This window comes from Bacillus rossius, chromosome 16 (genome assembly GCF_032445375.1).
Source record: "Bacillus rossius redtenbacheri isolate Brsri chromosome 16, Brsri_v3, whole genome shotgun sequence".
NCBI lineage: Eukaryota > Metazoa > Arthropoda > Insecta > Phasmatodea > Bacillidae > Bacillus > Bacillus rossius.
This window is the reverse complement of record NC_086343.1, coordinates 3903153-3922470: the sequence shown is the minus strand read 5'-3', so window position 1 is coordinate 3922470 and position 19318 is coordinate 3903153. Positions and strand designations below refer to the sequence as shown.

At 40.4% G+C, this 19318-nt stretch overlaps 1 protein-coding gene across 1 annotated transcript in view; it reads left to right on the top strand.

Annotated features, from left to right (window-relative positions):
- The window catches only part of LOC134540286 (uncharacterized), a 354516-nt gene that overhangs the window by 80852 nt on the left and 254346 nt on the right, over positions 1-19318 (top strand). The window contains exon 4 of the mRNA XM_063382944.1: positions 18246-18369. Within this exon, the coding sequence (XP_063239014.1) occupies positions 18246-18369 (124 nt within the window). The remainder of the gene's footprint in view (positions 1-18245; positions 18370-19318) is intronic.

Below are 19318 nucleotides of genomic sequence, written 5' to 3'. Positions count from 1 at the left end.
GGATTTTTCTATAACCGACAAAATGCATAAAATTCGCCTGAGGTTCTTTAAGCTATGTTGATGTTATTCTATCATAATTTTATTGGTACGGCGAAATGTGTGTTATAGTTAATTAAATTGGTTCCTTAAACTATTTTCAATGCATAACAACTTTACAGTAGGGTTTTGTTCTCTACTTTAAACAGCTTGCTTTTAATTTTAATCACGTTATGCGCGCTTAATTTTATCTGGCTTCCAATATTGTAGGGTATCTGATCTATATTAATATTACAACTTTTAATTATTTTTGTGTTTCTCATTGAAATTTTTTTTTTAACATTCCACGAATAGTTTGAAAACACAAGTCAAAGTTTAAGTATACTTCCCCCGGAAATTAAAGTTAAAATATATTGCTTTCGTATACTTAGAAAACTTTGTTAGTAGAATTCTTTGGAACCATTAATTACGCTTATGAAATTATTCACGGGTTTTTCGTTGAGGAAAATGTGACCGAGATATTGAATGCCATTAATTTTTTTTGAAAGGTGCGTATTTTTTTAAAACAAATTAATTACTTGTTTGATTTATAGTTGCACTTCTTTACTTTCTTCTTTTTATTCCTGGTGAAACATTTTTTTTATAAATTAATTTTCGCGATGCTTCAAAGTAATGCACGAATTTCACTATACATAATTAGTATTGACCTATTTGTCGCTTCGAGCACGCGGAAATGAACGAAAACATAAATCCTTGCAATTGTGATTGTTTAGTTTAAATCGATTATTTCCCAGTAAAACCACCTTCACACGACACTGCGGAACAGTTTCCGCTCGGTAGCGCAATTTGCAATCGGGCGCCAGCAATCGACTTCTCCCAACTTCGACTTTTCTCGACGGGGGAACAACGATAATCGATTTTCCACGACTGCTGTTCCCCGTGCCAAGTATTTCACATCGGAACAACTTTTAAACTCCACTCCTGGCCTCTTCCATTCTATTTTCCCCCCTCCCCCCTCTTCTAAACATGATGCTCTTCGACCGTCGCATCACCGATATATATATATATATATATATATATATATATATATATATATATATATATATGTATACCCTCTCAAACAGCAAAAACTTTCGAAAAACTTCCGTGCCTGAAATCGTGCAGGGGAGGCACACTGTAAAAAAGTCGATTTTTGTAGTTTTACAAGGAAAGTCCTTGTAAACTCAGTTGACATCTATACCACTTGTAAAACTTCAAGGCAGAGATTTGTACCATGCGTAGTTTTACAAAACTCTGCCTTGAAGTTTCACAAGTGATACCGCTGGCAACTAAATTCCCATGTAATTTCCTTGTTAAAAGTACAAAAATTGTTTACAATGTACAGTTTTATAAGTTTTTACGGTCGCATGTCTATGCAATGATTCATTTGAATTTCGTTATCAGCTATCAAACCTTATTATTTAATATTGACGGTAAGTATGGCTCTACTTAAATGTAGGCTTCTCGATGAAGTAAATGTATTCTTTCCATAAAAAGCTGTCAAAAAATCTTTTAAAAATATTTTCTCTGTCCAACAAAAAAAAAAAATTAAGTAAATTAAGTACAAAATTGAAACATTTACTCGCTGAAAATCGATACTATGGCTTCTTCACAACATTATGATTTATCTTAGGTGTATTATTTTGTTTAACTTGAATGAGGTTACAACAGTTATATATTTTTATTTCTTAAAGAAATTTAAATTATGTCATGTCACACATTTTTTCAGTTACATATATTTCTACATACATAAAATGTCAGTGGTTAAATGTACACCATTTTGCAGATCTTAAATTTTTATCACTCTCGAAATAATGCTAAATTTTTTGACAGTTTTCTAGTCGAAACCACAGATAAAAATTAAGGTAATGTTATTTTTATTTATTCTAGATAGACAGAACTATTTTTTTTAATTTTAATTTATAACTACAATTTGTTAATTAATAAAAACAAACTATTGAAGTTATGGAAAACACAATAAAAACGTCGTGAAATATACTAAGTTTGGGTAGTATTGCAAACGGATTTTTAAGGAACTTTAACCAGAAATTTCTCGGACATTTGATTAAATTGTGTTCTGTACTAACGCACGGTGGTTTTGAAGTATTATAGCACAGATATTTAACAAATATTATTGATTTCGCACAGTAATAACTAAGCCTTCATCAGACTGAACCCTCCGATATAAAGCTTTTTATGGTGCGAGCTCTCTTGTCGTACCGGTTCACGTAATCGATTCCGGACGTAATCGATTACGGAATAAGTGGCCCGATATTACGGCACCGAGACGTCCTTAAAACTGGATTAAACAGATGCCCGAGACGTTGGCTCGAGGCGTTAGCTCCAGTCGTTAGTCCGAGTCGATAGTTCGAGTCGATAGCTCGAGTCGATAGCTCGAGTCGATAGCTCGAGTCGATAGCTCGAGGCGTTAGCTCCAGTCGTTAGCCCGAGTCGATAGCTCGAGTCGTTAGTCCGAGTCGATAGTTCGAGTCGATAGTTCGAGTCGATATCTCGAGTCGATAGCTCGAGTCGATAGCTCGAGTCGTGGTTTCGACGTCGACTCGTGAACATCATCCACGTCCGGCGTCATTCCCCTCTAGCCGCTTTATAAACTAACCCCCCCCCCCCCACACACACTTTATTTTTACCCTCGAGTTTCCCTGAGAGGGAAATAAGGACGATGAAAGGCGTCCGAGAACACATATTCTCTTCACTCTCGGAAAACTTACGTACCTACTTACGAATGACAAAGGCGATAAAACGTGGTATTGCATCAATGAAAATAATTGATTTTACGGATTTTTTTTTTACAGTATCAAAATTTTTATAACCCTTCATCTTAAAAAAAATCGATACTTCTTAGATTAATCATCTCCAATTTTTCCCAGAGTCCTCTAGATTAACAGTTAACCAATGCCAGAACAATTATTTGAATTTAATCGTATCACGAAATTAATACGATAATTTTTCTTGCCTCTAGATAGTTCTTTTGTTGAGTGTTTTCTTTAATTTTATCCCCCTTATGAACTGAATATCAAGGTGTCTTCGTAAGTAAAAAAAATTAAATAAATAAAAATCGCTGTAGTAGTAAAATGTGTAATGATAGTTTACTTGTGCGTGTAGACATGAAAAATTCGTGTATTCATTCCGCGATAGGCTAGAATCCTTAAATCGTTTACCTCTATACTGCTTCGGTTTTTGGACAACAGTTTACCTCAAGAGCTCCGAGCCCATTAAAAAAAAAAAAACCTTCAACGAAAAAGAAGTATCGAATCAAAATCAACCTTGATAATAGGTCTCACAAGTTAGTCGCCAATTAGCACGTGAAATTTTCCAAGGTATGTATAGGATTTTTGAGTCCATATTAGCGAACTTTTCCAGTCCCTTCACGTTAGTAGGGATCTGAAAAATTAGCGGGTTTCGATGACCTGCAGGCTAGTCTACACGGTCCTCTGTACACTCGGGCAAATAACGGCCAGTTCGTTGGCTGCTGACTTGTGAGTCGTCTCAACTGGTATTGCCCCGAGATTCGTCACTTCTTTGGATGGAATGTTTCTCATTGGCCCAGAGTCGCCCAGACGAACAGTTGAGCCAATAGCAAGAGCAGCACAAAGGTATGTGTGTATGAATTTCAGACTATCGCGAAACGAATCTGCGAATTTTACAGGTCTCTAAACATTAGTGTTTCAGTTTTTGGAGGAATCACAAGAAACAAATGAACAGTTTTTTTTTTGGTACTCAAAGATGGGAGGGTAGACCACCGTTAAATGCATTCTTGCCTCGCCGAGTTAGTTAATTACCTCCAGCCAGTGTAGTACCGACGCCACTAATGACCCGCGCGATCAGAAAGAGTAGCCGACTCTCCGAAACTTGGAGAAGGGGGAGGAGGGGAGGAAGTCACCATTTGCGAATCTCCGGCGGAAACCTGGTCTAGGTGGCTTATGGGAGGGTTGGAGAAGGGCGTTGGTGGGGGGGGGGGGGGGAGATGGGAGGTTTTGTTGCTGTGTTCGCGATGCCGCTAACTTGATCCCAGCTAACAAGGTTGGACCCGTGCCTGGGACTTTCACGGAATCAATTACGGATCTTCCCTTCCCTTTCCCCACACCCTCCCTTCTCCCAAACCACCACCGCCGCTTCGGAGGGGCTTAGCGTCTCGCTGTCGGACGGGAAAGAAGTGACTCGTCTTATTTACCGTCTCCCGACGGCGAGTCCGTGTTTGCGGTACGACTTGCGTCTCCGGTCTCACGCGACATGTCGAGGTTTTTTTTGACGCGACAACGTCTAATAAATCGACGAACGCCGGCTGCACGCGCGAAAAAGCGTCCCGTGACGCACGCTGTCCCGTTAAGCTCATTGTACGCTTGCGCCGCATCTATCTCTCTTCCACTCGATTGGAAACACCATCGATTCCACTTTTTCGAGGCACATTAAACTTGAAACACTCCCATTCGTTTCCTACTTTTCCTATCATCGTCCTATCCTTAACAGAATAACACGAATTGGAAGAAGTTAAATAGCAAACATGTATAAAAGTTATAGTTAAAATAATCTATTGTTTTAAGTAATAAACATATTTGAATTAATGAGTGCAAATAAAAGTAAATTTATCAATTAAATTTTAGATTTCATTTCACTCGTTCTTTGTATCCATACAAAATAGTGACAATTCAATAAAAATGATTCAATTTTATTAAAAAAAGTATGCAATCATTTCATAAATGTTTTGTTATGACGTTGTCACGTTAAACTATCGCCCGTAAACCAACTTTACAGTCAACCAATGTTTTTTGTTTTAAATTTTTTTTGATGTTATACTTTTTTAGGCGCGTCATGGAAAAAAAAGAATGATGAGATTGAATTTTTTGGACGCGTGCGCACCATGGAAATGAAATTTTAAAAGCATTAAAAAAATGCTACATACAAAAAAAATTATGTATATGCTTTTAGTAATGTTCACATGCTTTCACGGCCATTGTCTGAAGTAGCTTGGCTTTCGGGTTAGCCGCGTCCTTGGCAAATAATTCACCGACGTTTCGGTCGACATTGCAGCTGCCATCATCTGGGAGCAGTTTCCCTGCAACAAGGTACACCCGCACTCAGAGGTTTCTGCCTTGTGATTGGCGGCCGTCTGCGAGAGAAGTCGTTGCCTTGTTCGACCGAGCCACTCAGGACGTGTTTGCTTCCGCACTGAATCACTGTGATTGGCGTTGTAACAATCGACGTGCGCCTGAAAGAAATTCACCCAATCACGAAACACAGACGGTGCTACAGAATTTAACTCATAACTAATCTCGGAATCTTTTCGCGAGAAATGCATGGCCCTACTTGCAGGTCATGCGAACTACTGTGAGCCAATGGGAAACTCTCTACCAGGCAAATGTCCAATCAGAGAATAACCGCTGAAGACGTCTCACAAGTCACCGGCCAATGAACAGGTGACATTTCCCCCGAGTATGTAGAGAACGGTGGAGTCTATCCTGAATGTCATCGTAAATGCAAAATGTTACAATCTGTAGCCACGAGGTATGCCTAGGAATGGGAAAAATTCGTGTATTCAACGACCTCCAGGATAGACTCCACGATCCTGTTCACACTCGGGCAAACGTCACCTGTTCATTGGCTACTGGCTTGTGAGGCGTCACAATTGGGAGACTCGTGATTCGATACTGCTTTGACTGAGGGCCTATAGTTAGAGACCGGAAAAATTCGTGGGTTCATTTCGCGATATGCTGAAATGCAAATAATTGTACATTTATGCAACTCCTGCTATTGGTTCACTGTTGACCAGGAGGATTGTGGGCCAACTATTGACCCTCAGTCAAAGCAGTATCGAATCACGAGTCTCCCAGTTGAGACGCCTCACAGGTCAGCAGCCAATGAACATGTGACGTTTGCCCGAGTGTACACAGGATCGTGGAGTCTATCCTGGAGTTCGTTGAACACGCGAATTTTTCCAGTCCCTACCTTTAGTTGGCACACAGTCCTCCAGGTTAACAGTGAACCAATGGCAGTAGTTTCATAGAGGTACAATTATTTGCATTTAAGCATATCACGAAATGAATCCGCGAGTATTTCCGATCTCTAGGTATGCTTGAAAAACCGATGTTTCTCGCCCTTGATTGGCGTTCGACTGCAAGAAGGGGCGTCGTCCTGTTTTGTCCAGTCCAGTCGAAACGCGGTAACTCCGCACTGGAGAGCTGTGATTGGTCTGCCCAGAAAGAAAAAAAAAAAACCAAGCCAACCCCGAGGCACAGAAAACGGCACAAAGTGTTTAACACACAGAGCTGGTCCCTGGAAAAAAACTGATCCGCTTCCGTGAAAACACGTCTCTCAGCATCCTGTTAAAGGCGCGTGCGAGTTTTTGGAAAAAAAAGGACCCCTTTTAGAACCGTGCCTTTTTAGCCGCGCCTCGGGGGGCGAGAAGCTGGCGAATATCCTCGTCTCTGTTTTTTCTTTTTTTTTGCACGTTTCGCTTCATCCGATAGCGGATTCTTGTGCGGGTGGGCGCCGCAGTTGTTGTGGCTGGTCGAGGGGGGAAGGGGAGTGTTAGGGGGTTGAATAGGGCAGGGGGGATGGTTTCATCGGCGCGGTTACGGCGCAAGCCGTCGCAGAAGCCTCGCCCCATTCAACTCCCACCCGGATCCGTTTAAGCCCGTCCGCGAGGCGCGGGTATCGACTACCTCCAGCCTCTCGGCTGTTTCCCCAGAAGAAGAGGGAAAGAAGTTGGTGTGGAGTCTTTTTTTTTTCCCTTCGAGCAGGCTTGTCTTTTAACTCGGGCCGGTATTCAAAGAGACAAAAAATAAGGGCTCGGGTTTTGAATATGCTTCACCTGTACCCTAACCTTATAGGTAGGAAATCTGAAAAAATTCGCAGATTCATTTCGCGATAGTCTGAAATTCATACACGTATACCTCTAAGCTGCTCTTGCTATTGGCTCACTGTTCGTCCGGGCGACTCTGGGCCAATTAAGAGACCCTCAACCAAAGAAGTGACGAATCTCGGGGCAATACCAGTTGAGACGACTGGCCGTTATTTTCCCCGAGTGTACAGAGGACCGTGTAGACTATCCTGGAGGTAATCGAAACCGCGAATTTTTCAGGTCCCTAGTAATAATTGTATCGATGGTTGCGAAACTTCCGCTAGAATGTGTGACCCTGTTATAGATAAATAAGAACTGTAAAAAAAAGGTCTAGTATATATTTTTTATAGATGAGTTGAGTCTACCCTTTAGTGACATTAATTCTTCAAATAAAACGTGGCTCTATTTATACGGCCAAGAGTACATGTGAATTGCCCACACCGTTTAAAATTACAGTAAGACGTTTTAAAGAAGATTTTACGTCACATAAACGAAGGGTTCTTCGTAATTAAAAATAACTAGAGACCTGCAAAATTCGCGGATTCATTGACCTCTAGGATAGACTCCACAGTCCTTTAAATACTCGCGGAAATGACACCTGTTCATTGGCTACTGACGCGTGAGGCGTCTCAACTAGGCTGTCCGTAATTCAGCACTTTCTTGGTTTAGTATTTCCCATTGGCTCACAGTTCTCCGGATAAAATGTGGGCTAATCGCAGAAGCGGTACGAAGGTATAGTTGTTTTGATGCTAGCCTATCGCGAAATGAATCCGCGAATTTTGCGTATCTCTAAAAATAACTTAATCTTCTTAGAAACTACGCCGTGCTTCGACTTCCAGAGATTTATATGTTTTATTCTGAACAAATGTAAACACACACGTAGGTAAAATAAGAATGATCCTGCAATAGACTCGCCCTTTTTTAATGGTTTGTTAAATTGCCAGGAAAATTCTTTGTGGATTCATGTTCTCAATAATTGAACTCAGTGTTTGAAAATTTAAGAAGATAGCTGCAAATTTACGGAGATTCCTGGATAATTTGTAGGGACCGGAAATATTCGCTGGTTCAATGACCTCTAGGATAGCCTCCACTATCCTTTGCATTTCTCAAGCAGACACGCGTGTTAATTGGGTGCTAACTTGTGAGGCATCTCCACTAGGTTGCTTGTGATTCGATGCTTCTTTGGTCTATAGTCTCTCATTGGCCCAGAGAACTCCAGTTAAACTGCGAGGCAATAGCAGGACCAGCAGAATTGTACACATGTTTGAATTTCATCTTGTCACGAAATGAATTCGCGAATTTTTCCGGACTCTAATAATTTGTAACCAGCGCTCTTTGTAAGATCAAAGTGAAAATTTTTTAACATTGAAGGAATCTCGGCCCTATTATCACGCCGTACCCGTACAAATGTAGAACTAGGGAGTTCACTGTGGACCTTCTTTTGGTATACGTTTTTCTTTTCTGCGGCAGCGCATTGTGACCGGAAATTAAACTCTTTGTTTTCTCGTGGGGTTTGAAAAGACCGCTTCAAAGTGTGTGGCGCAATATCCTGCGAGACAATAGATCACGCAACTGCTATTGGAAGTACCTACCCCGCTCCTGTTTCATCCGTACGAGATATAAAATGATAGTTAAGTCCTCCAACGTGGAACAATTTAAAAACATTGATTTACTAACGTTCAAAAAAATTCTCTGAAGATACTCTTTTAATTACTACTTCTAAAAAGCCATGTATATAATATATGAGCTCTACTTATAATTTTTTTTATCAATTTGAACTCATTGCTGTTAATATGTAGAAAAAGAATTTATGGTTTTTGAGTCACCCATCATTCTTTTAATCAATCTCGCAATGGGGAAGAATGATTTCAAACAATTTCTGGGCATATGCTGAAGCTGACTTACAACAGATACAACCAAATAACAATAATAATCAACACGCGAAGATCCAGCCAAATTAAATATTATCCCTATAAATGTTTATTTGTGGAAGATTTTAAATCTCCGAAAGTTCTTCGCCGATTGATCTGTAATTCTGACACAACGTTGAATTCAAATAGACGCGAGGTAATTTAAATTAAATTCGTACTATAAATCTGTTTATAATTTGTCGCTATTATAATTATTTATAAATTCTTTACCATCGCAACCGTTGTTTTTTACTAGTTTTGAAAATCGAAAAGGACAACTTCTTTTTTTCAACTAAATAAATACCTGGAACATGCATTCACATAGCATACAGTTTTGAACCAATGGTTTGTACGAAGCCTTTGTCCTAACATTGCATAGTTTTAAGACCCACCAACAAGACATACTAGCTGGCAGGCAATACGGCGTCCCACAGTTTTCCCACCATTGCCTAAGAAGCATCTAGTCAGGTACCGCGTAGCCATATGTCTTTAATCAAAGAAATAAGCCAGGCCATTTTTCTCCTGTTGGTTAACTCATTGTTAGAGACCCGTGAATTTCGCGGATTCAATAACCTCCAGGATAGACTCCAATATCCTCCACACACTCGGGCAAATGCCAACTGTTCATTGGCTGTTGACTTGTGAGTCGTTTCGACTGGGTGGCCTGTGATTCGACATTTCTATGAGTGAGTGTCTCTAATTGGCCCTCAGTCCTCCAGATTAACAGAGAACCAATGACAGAAGCAGCACTAAGGTATAATTATTTGAATTTTAGCATAACACGAAATGAATCCGCGAAATTCACAGATCTCTACACATTGTGTTGATCTTATACAGCCTCCGGAAACATAGACATTCGAGTTTATCGTAAAAATAAAAAAATAAAAAAATTCGTCAGGCATATATGACACCCGTGAATTTTGCAGGTCTCTATGAATTAGGTAACTGCTCATGCCTCTAAGAAAATATTACTGAAAGTGATTGCGCAAAAGTACACAATAGTTTTTGTTAAAGTGTGCAATAGTTCGCGCAAGTTTTTGCTTGCCCAAGCGTTTGATAAAAGTTTTGCGAAAAAAAAAAAATATTTTTTTGGTGTGGTAATACGACGATGGAGAGGTATTAAGTGACTCCAGCAATGTCACAGGATGGCTAAAACCCCACGATGTGAACCACGTCAACATCTTGAGTTTTTTTTTTTGTATTTTCTTTTTCAACTTGCCCCTTCAACACCACACAGCAACACGTTATGGGTTGTTTTTGGATTTATTTATTTTTTTGCCTCCCGTTTCCTGTTTCATCCCCCCGAAGCCTCAGTTTCTGCGACATTCCGAATGGCCGCGAAACGTTTTTGACTCTGATAAATGTCCTGGCGTTCCTCGGAGCTAAAGGAGCACCCATGTCCTCTCCCGGAGATCTCAGAGCTGGGATTATGTCCTTCCCCTTCTGCCCCCTTTCCTCCCCAATCCTTCCTTTTCCATCTCCGTCTTCTTGAAGGGAGTCGGCCCCGTAATGGCGGGATTTCGGCGGGATTAGTACCTCCTCACTTCCCCAAAGAGACAACGTGAGGAGACCCGCGGGGAAATAATCCGCGCGATCTCAGCGCTTTCTGCGCTATCTCCACGCTATCGCAGCGCTATCTCAGCGCTATCTCCGCGCTATCTTCACGCTAATTCCCCGCTATCTCCGCGCTAACTCCGCGCTATCTTCACGCTAACTCCGCGCTATCTTCACGCTATTTCCGCGCTATCTCCGCGCTATCTTCACGCTAACTCCGCGCTATCTCAGCGCTATCTCCGCGGCGCGTTCCGTTCGCACGGCAGAGCGAGAGCACTCCAATTTTTGACGTGACAACGTCTAATAAATCGATGAACGCCGGCTGCACGCACGAAAAAGTGTCCCACTACGGATGTCCCACTACGGATGTGTCCTTTTTGCTCATTGTACGCATGCGTGGCATCTCTCTTCATGCTCATTGTAGGGCCTACGCATGCGTGGCATCTCTCTTCCACTCGATTGGAACAACCTTCGATTTGACTTTTCAATCATATTTTCGTCGTTTGAATTGTTTTTATTTTGTAATTTAACGATCGTCCAACCGATTTTCAGCACAATCGGTACGGTTGTTTAAAAGTAATGTTGAAAATGGTGTTTTACAGTTACACATAATAATTCAAATTACACCCGGGATCTTTTGCACAATGTTTTAAAACATATTGTAACACATTATAAATAAGTTTGGTGTATTTGGAATGCGTATTTGTTATAAAATCGTGTTCATATTATTCCCCTACCGTGAACAAAATTTTTATAAATATATATATAACATCTGAAACAACTACTTTACTTTATGGCCTCGTGGGCGTGTGGTTAGCGTACCTAATTCTAAAACTATAGGTTGTCGGTTCATAACCCGTCAGCTGCGAATTTTTTTTGTACTTGTAAAAATAAATACGGCGCACGCAACATTTCAAAAGTAATAAATATATTTGAAATAATAAATGCAAATAAAAGTAAATTTATTTATTCAATTGCACATTTCATTTCACTCCTTTGTATCCATACAAAATAGTGATAATACAATAAAAATGATTAAATTTTATTCATAAAAGTATGCAGAGGTAGGTATCATGCAAAAGATAAAACAATTTTTAAAAAATTCTTCCTCAAAGAATATAATATTTTTAATGCCTAAATGGTTTGGTTGCAAAAACCTATTACGGCTCAGTCTCAGGCCGAATATTATATTTCCTTTTCTTCCGGATCAATCATTTCATCAATGTTTTGTTATGACGTCACGTTAAACTATCGTCCGTAAACCGACTTTACAGACAACCAATTTTTTTTCTTTGTAAATGAACCAAAAATATTCACGCAAAATTATATATATTTTTTGAATTTAATACATCTACATGAAAACACCTGTATCACCACAAAAAAAAAATATAGGCTACTGGGTTTGGATTATCACCCGTGAATTCATCTATGTGTTGTCCCAGTATTTCCCTGAATAGCTTTCCAGTATCTACTGCGACACATGAAACAAGCTCGATACAACAAAATAAAGTCCAATGGTTGAATATTCGATTATCTTAAAAATTAATGCTTGAATGAAAACATAAATTTAAATTATATGCGCCAAATTTTGTAAACAATACACGGTATCATCTCGAAAAAAAAAGTAATTAATACATGTGTTGTACATATTTACGTTATTTACGTTGTAGTGTTACAAAGTGCTTCTTGGCAACTGGTTTCCAAAGGGCAAAGTGCAGAGTCTGGTGACAGAGCTCCTATCTCCAGGTAAAGCTAGTCGCTTCCAGGCAGTCCTCGGCTAGTGACCACCTGTTGCAGTCGTAGCTTACGGGTCAATTTATAGAGACAGGAAAAATTCGCAGATTCATTTCGCGATTGTCTGAAATTCATACACACATACCTTTAAGCTGCGCTCTTGCTATTGGCTCACTGTTCGTTTGGGCGACTCTGGGCCTATGAGAAACCCTCAACCAAAGAAGTAACGAATTACAGGGAAAACCAGTTGAGACAACTCATAAGTCAGCAGCCAACGAAATGGCGTTATTTGTCCGAGTGTACAGAGGACCGTGTAGACTATCCTGGAGGTCATCGAAACCGCGAATTTTTCAGGTCCCGCCTATATTTGACGTTCCATGGTCCCTAGACACCAAAAACATCGTCCACTATTCATGTATATAGGTACTATACATAAAGTTTTTAGGGACACAGAACAACTACCATGTTTTACACAAAAATAAATTCCAAACTGACTCATAAAAAAATAAATATAAAATATCTCGGTCGAGTTCGTTAATGGACAATATCAGATAAATGGGTTGGAAAAGGGAAACGTTTTTTGAATAAACTGAAAAAAATAACTATTATTCCCTTCATGCTTTTTTTTATTAACAAAACAAATATATCAAGAGGTGTAAAAACTATGTGTTCAAGGAAAACAAAATTATTCATTACTCCCTTTAGCGACACGTTATTAAATCCGTTCAAATTTTTGTAAACATTCTAATTATTATTTAAATACTTTGCCTGATACTATTTTTGTCTACTACAAAACCCTTACTCTAAGGATTGACATATAATTAAATTGGACGTAGTAGCTTTTTGTTCCAAGGTACAGATATACAAAACTTCATAATCTACCTGCGCCTAAAGGCAGAGTCAAAGGTTCTTTATTTTTTAACAAGTTGCAAAACAGTAAAAGTAAATCCTTTGAATGTTTCGCGCAATTGGAAAAAAAATTAATTTAAGATTTTTTTTGACATGCGCCTGTTGTTTGTTCCTGATAACGAAAACAGATCTCAGTTCCCGAAACGTTGCAACTGTTTTGTCTTATACATGCTACTGTGTTCGTCTGTGCTTTATTCGTTGTTTTTCTTCTTCTTCTTCAGAATATCTGATTCATCTCACCGTTTGTGCTCTTCGTGTTGTCGTTATGTTTGTCCAAATTACGTGTGTCGTACCATCGATATTGTTCGACTGTTTGCCACTTTGTTGTGCAAAGTCATCTTTTGTCTTTATTTATTTATTTATTCAGCTCACTGCGTCCGTCGGCGCTGTAATAATTTTTTTAAAATTATTTCTTTCCACCAAAATTTTTCTTTGCTGCCTATGTTTTTAACTTTTGAGTTCTACTAAATTCGTCTTGATTTCTTTGTGTTTGCATATTTATCTTTTTTGTTTGTTTTTAAGGTATTATATCATATACCGTGTGAACAGCAATAGCGTTTTTTTTAAAATCTTAAATCAGTATGTTTACATTGAAAAATATTTTCGAAATCGGTCCTGTAGTTTACGAGCTTACTTGGAACAAACGTAATATTAAGGTAGGTAAATGAAGTCCACGGCACCCTTCTCTCTTCGTTACAGCAGGAGTGGTTTATGATGGTGCCGGGTATAGTTTACGATAGTGCCGGGTAGTTTACGGTAGTTCCCGGGTGGTTCAGCCCTCGCGGCTTTGCTGACAATGCCTGTCGCGGCGGATGCGGAACCGGAAACCGGAAGCGGGCGATGAATCCCGCGGGGTTCGGCGCCGGGGCAGCGCTCTGGCGGCGTGGGGGAGAAGCTCGCGGCGGTAGACGGCGCCCACGTGACGTCACGACGCCTGGTTCCCAAAACTCGAACACCTCTCGCCAGTCTGTACCACTCGCCAAGTCGATTTCTTTTTGACGTGACAACGTCTAATAAATCGATGAACGCCGGCTGCACGCACGAAAATGGATGACTCATTGTCCCGTTATGCACATTGTCCAGTTACGCACATTGTCCAGTTACGCACATTGTCCCGTTACGCTTTGTCCGTTACGCTCATTGTACGCTTGCGCCGCATCTATCTCTCTTCCAATCGATTGGAACAACAATCGATTTGACTTTTTCGAGGGACATTAAACTTGAAACACTCCCATTCGTTTCTTACTTTTCCTATCATCATCCTATCCTTAACAGAATAACACAGATTGGAAGAAGTTAAATAGCAAACATGTACAAAAGTTATAGTTAAAATAAACTGTTCGTTAAAGTATTAAACATATTATATTAATGAGTGCAAATAAAAGTAAATTTATAAATTAAATTGTAGATTTGATTTCACTCCTTCTTTGTATTCATACAAAATAGTGATAATTCATAAAAAAAATATTCAATTTCATTCATAAAAGTATGCAATCATTTCATTAAAGTTTTGTTATGACGTTGTCACGTTAAACTATCGTCCGTAAACCGACTTTACAGACAACCAATTTTTTTTCCCCCTGCTTTTATTTAAGGGATATTTCAAATAAATCTCAACTCAATACCTCCCTTCCATTCGCTCCTGTGCCACGACTATTTCCAACACAAACTCACCGAGTGTTAATATATCGGGGGTAAACGTTCGCGTAAGTGATGACAAATACGAAGACTCCCACGCATTTTTTTAAACCCCATTATTACGAAAAATGGCACGTAAATTTTATATTTTAATTGATTGTTTCATCCGAGCGTAATCGAATATTCAGCGTTTAGACTTGATTTTTGTTTTACCGTACTTTCTAAATGTGCGCAGCAAATATATACTGGAAAAGCCTATTCAGGCAACATTTTACAAGTAACTTTAAATGTCTCCGGGAAAGAATCCGAACCCAGTATTACTGAGAACACCTTTCTGTTGAAATGCAGTTGCCGTCAGGTAAACGTAGAAATTTATCCATATCTGTACGTTTACGTGAATATTCCTGCTCCTTTTACGAAAACAAATTGGTTATCTGTAAAGTCAGTTTACGGACGATAGTTTAACGTGACAACGTCATAACAAGACATTGATGAAATGATTGCATACTTTTACGAATAAAATTGAATCATTTTTATTTTAATAATAAAAGAATAAATACTTGAAATTATATTACTAGTAATCAGATTTTTAAAATGCAAGAATAATTAACCTTTATTGCTTAAATTGTTGTTGTAATAAGCAATGAAAACCACATTAACTTTTCACTTCACTTTATAACCAGTCGACGAAACAGTTCACGTGTAGATGACTTGTAATTAATTTTAAAAATTGGCGTTCAGCTATAAATTTAAATATAATTATGAACAAGTTTTCATATAAATAAAATATAATCAAATATATATCATCAATTATATGAATCACCTTAATTTTTTAGTCTATTGTAACATAACCAATTATTACTGCACTCGCCGACAGCGTAACGGAACACAGCGTAACGGAACAATGAGCGTAACGGGACAATGAGCGTAACGGGACACAGCGTAACGGGACAATGATCGAAACGGGACTCAGCGTAAAGGATAAATGTGCGTAACGGGACACTTTTTCGTGCGTGCAGCCGGCGTTCATCGATTTATTAGACGTTGTCACGTCAGAAAAAATATAGTGTAGTAGCGCAAAACTGCTAGTCTTGATGTTTGCGTTAATTTCGCGAGATTTACGTTTGTCGACAGACATGGCGACGTGTGTGTTGTAGCCAGGGTTCACGACCCTGCAAGCGAATCGCTGCAATTACCTCGTGCGTTCAATTTCCTCGTTGCAAACTTTGCCCGTGCCGTTGTAGGACAGCGCTCACCATAAATCTAAAATTCCCTCGCGAAATGTGAACCAACAGAGAGAGGGATGCGATCTTAATTTGCATGGCAAATGTTTGCTTCCCCCCTCCCCCCCACCACTGATACGTTTCCCCCTTGTCGTGCTCGCGGGGATTAATGGCGTATGTCCCGTTACAGTTCATATTTTTTTTTTTTAAATTTTACATTCAACACAGTCATTCTTGTACAATTTATGATTTGCCAAAATTCAACAAATTGAAGAAAAAAAAATGTAAAGTGTCTATTTTTCGCATAATTAGCTGGAAAAGTTTTAATTTTAATTTTTCTTTGTGCATAATGGATAAAGAGAAACATAAAATTTAATAAATAATTAAACATTTTTTTGTCTTAATAAAAAACAAGGCTGGTGTCTACTGCGTGGCATGGGTTAATACCCCTTCAGAAAAAGAAATGATTTAATTTTAATTAGCATTTTAAAAATTATAAAAATTCTGATTATTCGAAAGGACCGGATAAAATTAAATTATTTTATTCTGAAATAATTTAAACAATATCTCATCGCAGCCGGTAATATTGATTTTAAACCTAGAAAAAAAAGTTATTGTTTTATATTATTAATTTATTCTCCTTATCCATACCTACTGCAAAACAAAAGGTAAAAAAAAATAATAATTTTGCGAGCTAATTATGAAAAAAAAAGATGCGATATATATTTGTTTACCTGCGCACTAGTAGGCAAGGCCAGATGCCTGAACAGGCCTTCCAGCTGTTGTCTGGCCCCTGCGGCCCCGCAAGGCCACTGACGTCACGCGCGCATACCTGTGGGCATTAGGGCGGCCCGACCTCCCCACCCACCCTGCCCCCCGGGCTCCATCCTTCCTCAACTCCGTCATCCGCCCCTAAGTGGTCTGGGAAATATGCGGGCTCTCAGAGGCCGCCGCGCGGGATGACGTGAGTACGGCGCGTTTCTGGATGCTTCGGGCAGACGGTTCCAGAAAGACGGCCAGCTGGTATATAAAAGCGGCGACGCCCGGTCTCCGCGGGATGTTCCGAAAGTGCGAGTTTGAGAGTGAAGTGAGAGTTCGGCGAGGATGACGAGAAACACTCCTTGCGAGCGAGTGCGACTGAGTGGCGCGAGGCTGTGTGAGTGGCCAGGCGCGGGGTGAGGGGCGAACCACTGTGTAGCCTAGCTTCAGTGAGGACTGGACAGATACTCAGTGATTTGTGAACAGACATTAAGTGTGTTGATTGAATTAGTGATGTAAATATTAGTAATAATTTAAACTGTATAAAAATTCATTGAGCTCTCATTACGAACCCGTTTTCTCTCTCGTAACAAAATATACATCTCGCAGATGAATTTTGCAGGAGATTTGACATGTGGCACATATATATTTGTATATAAGTTTTACGTCGATGATAGGACTGAATTTCTTTTGACACGTCTTCGACGACAGTAGGCCGGACATCAACACGGAGAAGAAGTGCGTACCTGATCACGTCTGTTCCACCGAAGGATGTGACCGTGTTATCGACCAATTAGTAGGGGCAGGTATTTCTCGCGAAAATATCTGAACACTTATTAGACTGCAACAAGATATACTCGCACCAGAGGTTTCTTCCTTGTGATTTGGCGGCCGTCTGCGAGAGAGGTCGTCGCCTTGTTTGACCGAGCCACTCAGGACGTGTTAACTTCCGCACTGAATCACTGTGGATCGGTGTTGTTAACAATCGATATGTACCTGGGAGAAACTCATCCAATCACGAAACTCAGACGGCGCTACAGTTTTTTAACTTTCATCTAGTCTCGGAATCATTTTCGCGAAATCTGCATGCCCCTACTAATTAGTAGGGACCTAAAATTCGCGGTTTCGATGACCTTCAGGATAGTCTACACGGTCCTCTGTACACTCGGGCAAATAACGCCAGTTCATTGGCTGCTGACTTGTAAGTCGTCTCAACTGGTTTGCCTGAGATTCGTTACTTCTTTGGTTGAGGGTTTCTCATTGGCCCAGAGTCGCCCAGACGAACAGCGAGCCAATAGCAAGAGCAGCTTAAAGGTATATGTGTATGAATTTCAGACTATCGCGAAATGAATCTGCGAATTTTTCCGGTCTCTACTAATTAGCTCTCTAAAACCTCTTCATTATAAGTAGCATGTGAGGGATGTGAGGGTATGTGAAGGCTATGATGTGAGGGATTTAAGGGTCTGTGAAGGCTGTGCTGTGAGGGATGTGAGGGTATGTGAAGGTGATGATGTGAGGGATGTAAGGGTCTGTGAAGGCTGTGATGTGAGGGATGTGAGGGTCTGTGAAGGCTGTGCTGTGAGGGATGTGAGGGTCTGTGAAGCCTGTGATGCGAGGGATGCGAGGGTCTGTGAACTGTTCCAGGGGCACGAGTGGCATAGACATAGACCTGCGGCGGGTGGACATAGACCAGTGCCCTCTGCCGTCCGACAGCACGCAGCTCAACATCTTCGCAGCCTCCGACAAGTGCAAGAAGAAGACCACCGAGGTGAGCCCCCCCCCCCGACCACGTGACTACCGCACACACCCCACCCAAGTGCACTTAGAGCGTTCGAAGAAACGCGAACGCCAACGCGCGTATAAAACGTTTCAGAGTCGCCTCGTCGTTCTGGGTCATAGTGACAGTGAAAGGTGATGATTAAGGGACACCTGTATTTCGCGATTTCATTTCATGTCAAGGTATTTTCACAAAACACTATAGCTTTTTCTAAGAGTCATGGAAAATTGTGAGGGTGCAGCAGTACGGTGACCACATTCTCATTGGCCCCGTCAAGAGCGGGACGACACCTCTCACCGACCTCAGCCAATAACCACAGGAGAAAAGCTACAGTATTTTTGTGAAATACCTTGACACGAAATGTATTCGCGAAATACAGGTGTCCCTAGTGATGATTAGAAAATGGACCATTAACGGAATGAATGTGTGGAGGAAACTGCAAAAACCCCGAGGAAACCAACTGGCCAACCTCAACGTTCGTCACGTTTCCCGCTCACAAAATATTTTTTTGCTGGAATCGAACCCGTCTCCTCTGGAATGCAAGCAAGGACGGATATAGACTTTACTTGGGACTGGGACACGAATTGTGTTTTGCGCGTTCCCCCTCCTCTTCCACAACAGAAATAAATGTATTATGCATAGAGACAGGAAAAATTCGCGAATTCATTTCGCGAAAGGCTAAACTACAAATAGTTATACCTCAGTGCTGCCTCTGCTATTGGCTCACAACTCACTTGGATGACTCTGGGCCAATGGGAAACATCCGACCAAAGCTTTATCGAATCACAGGCTGCTACGCTGGAACGTCTCACAAGACAGCAGCCAATCAGAGGGTGGCATTTGACCGAGTGTACGTAGAACTATGGAGTTCATCCCTGCAGGTCATTGAACCCGCGAATTTTTCCTGTCCATAATTATGCATAATTTTGTTTTGCATGTA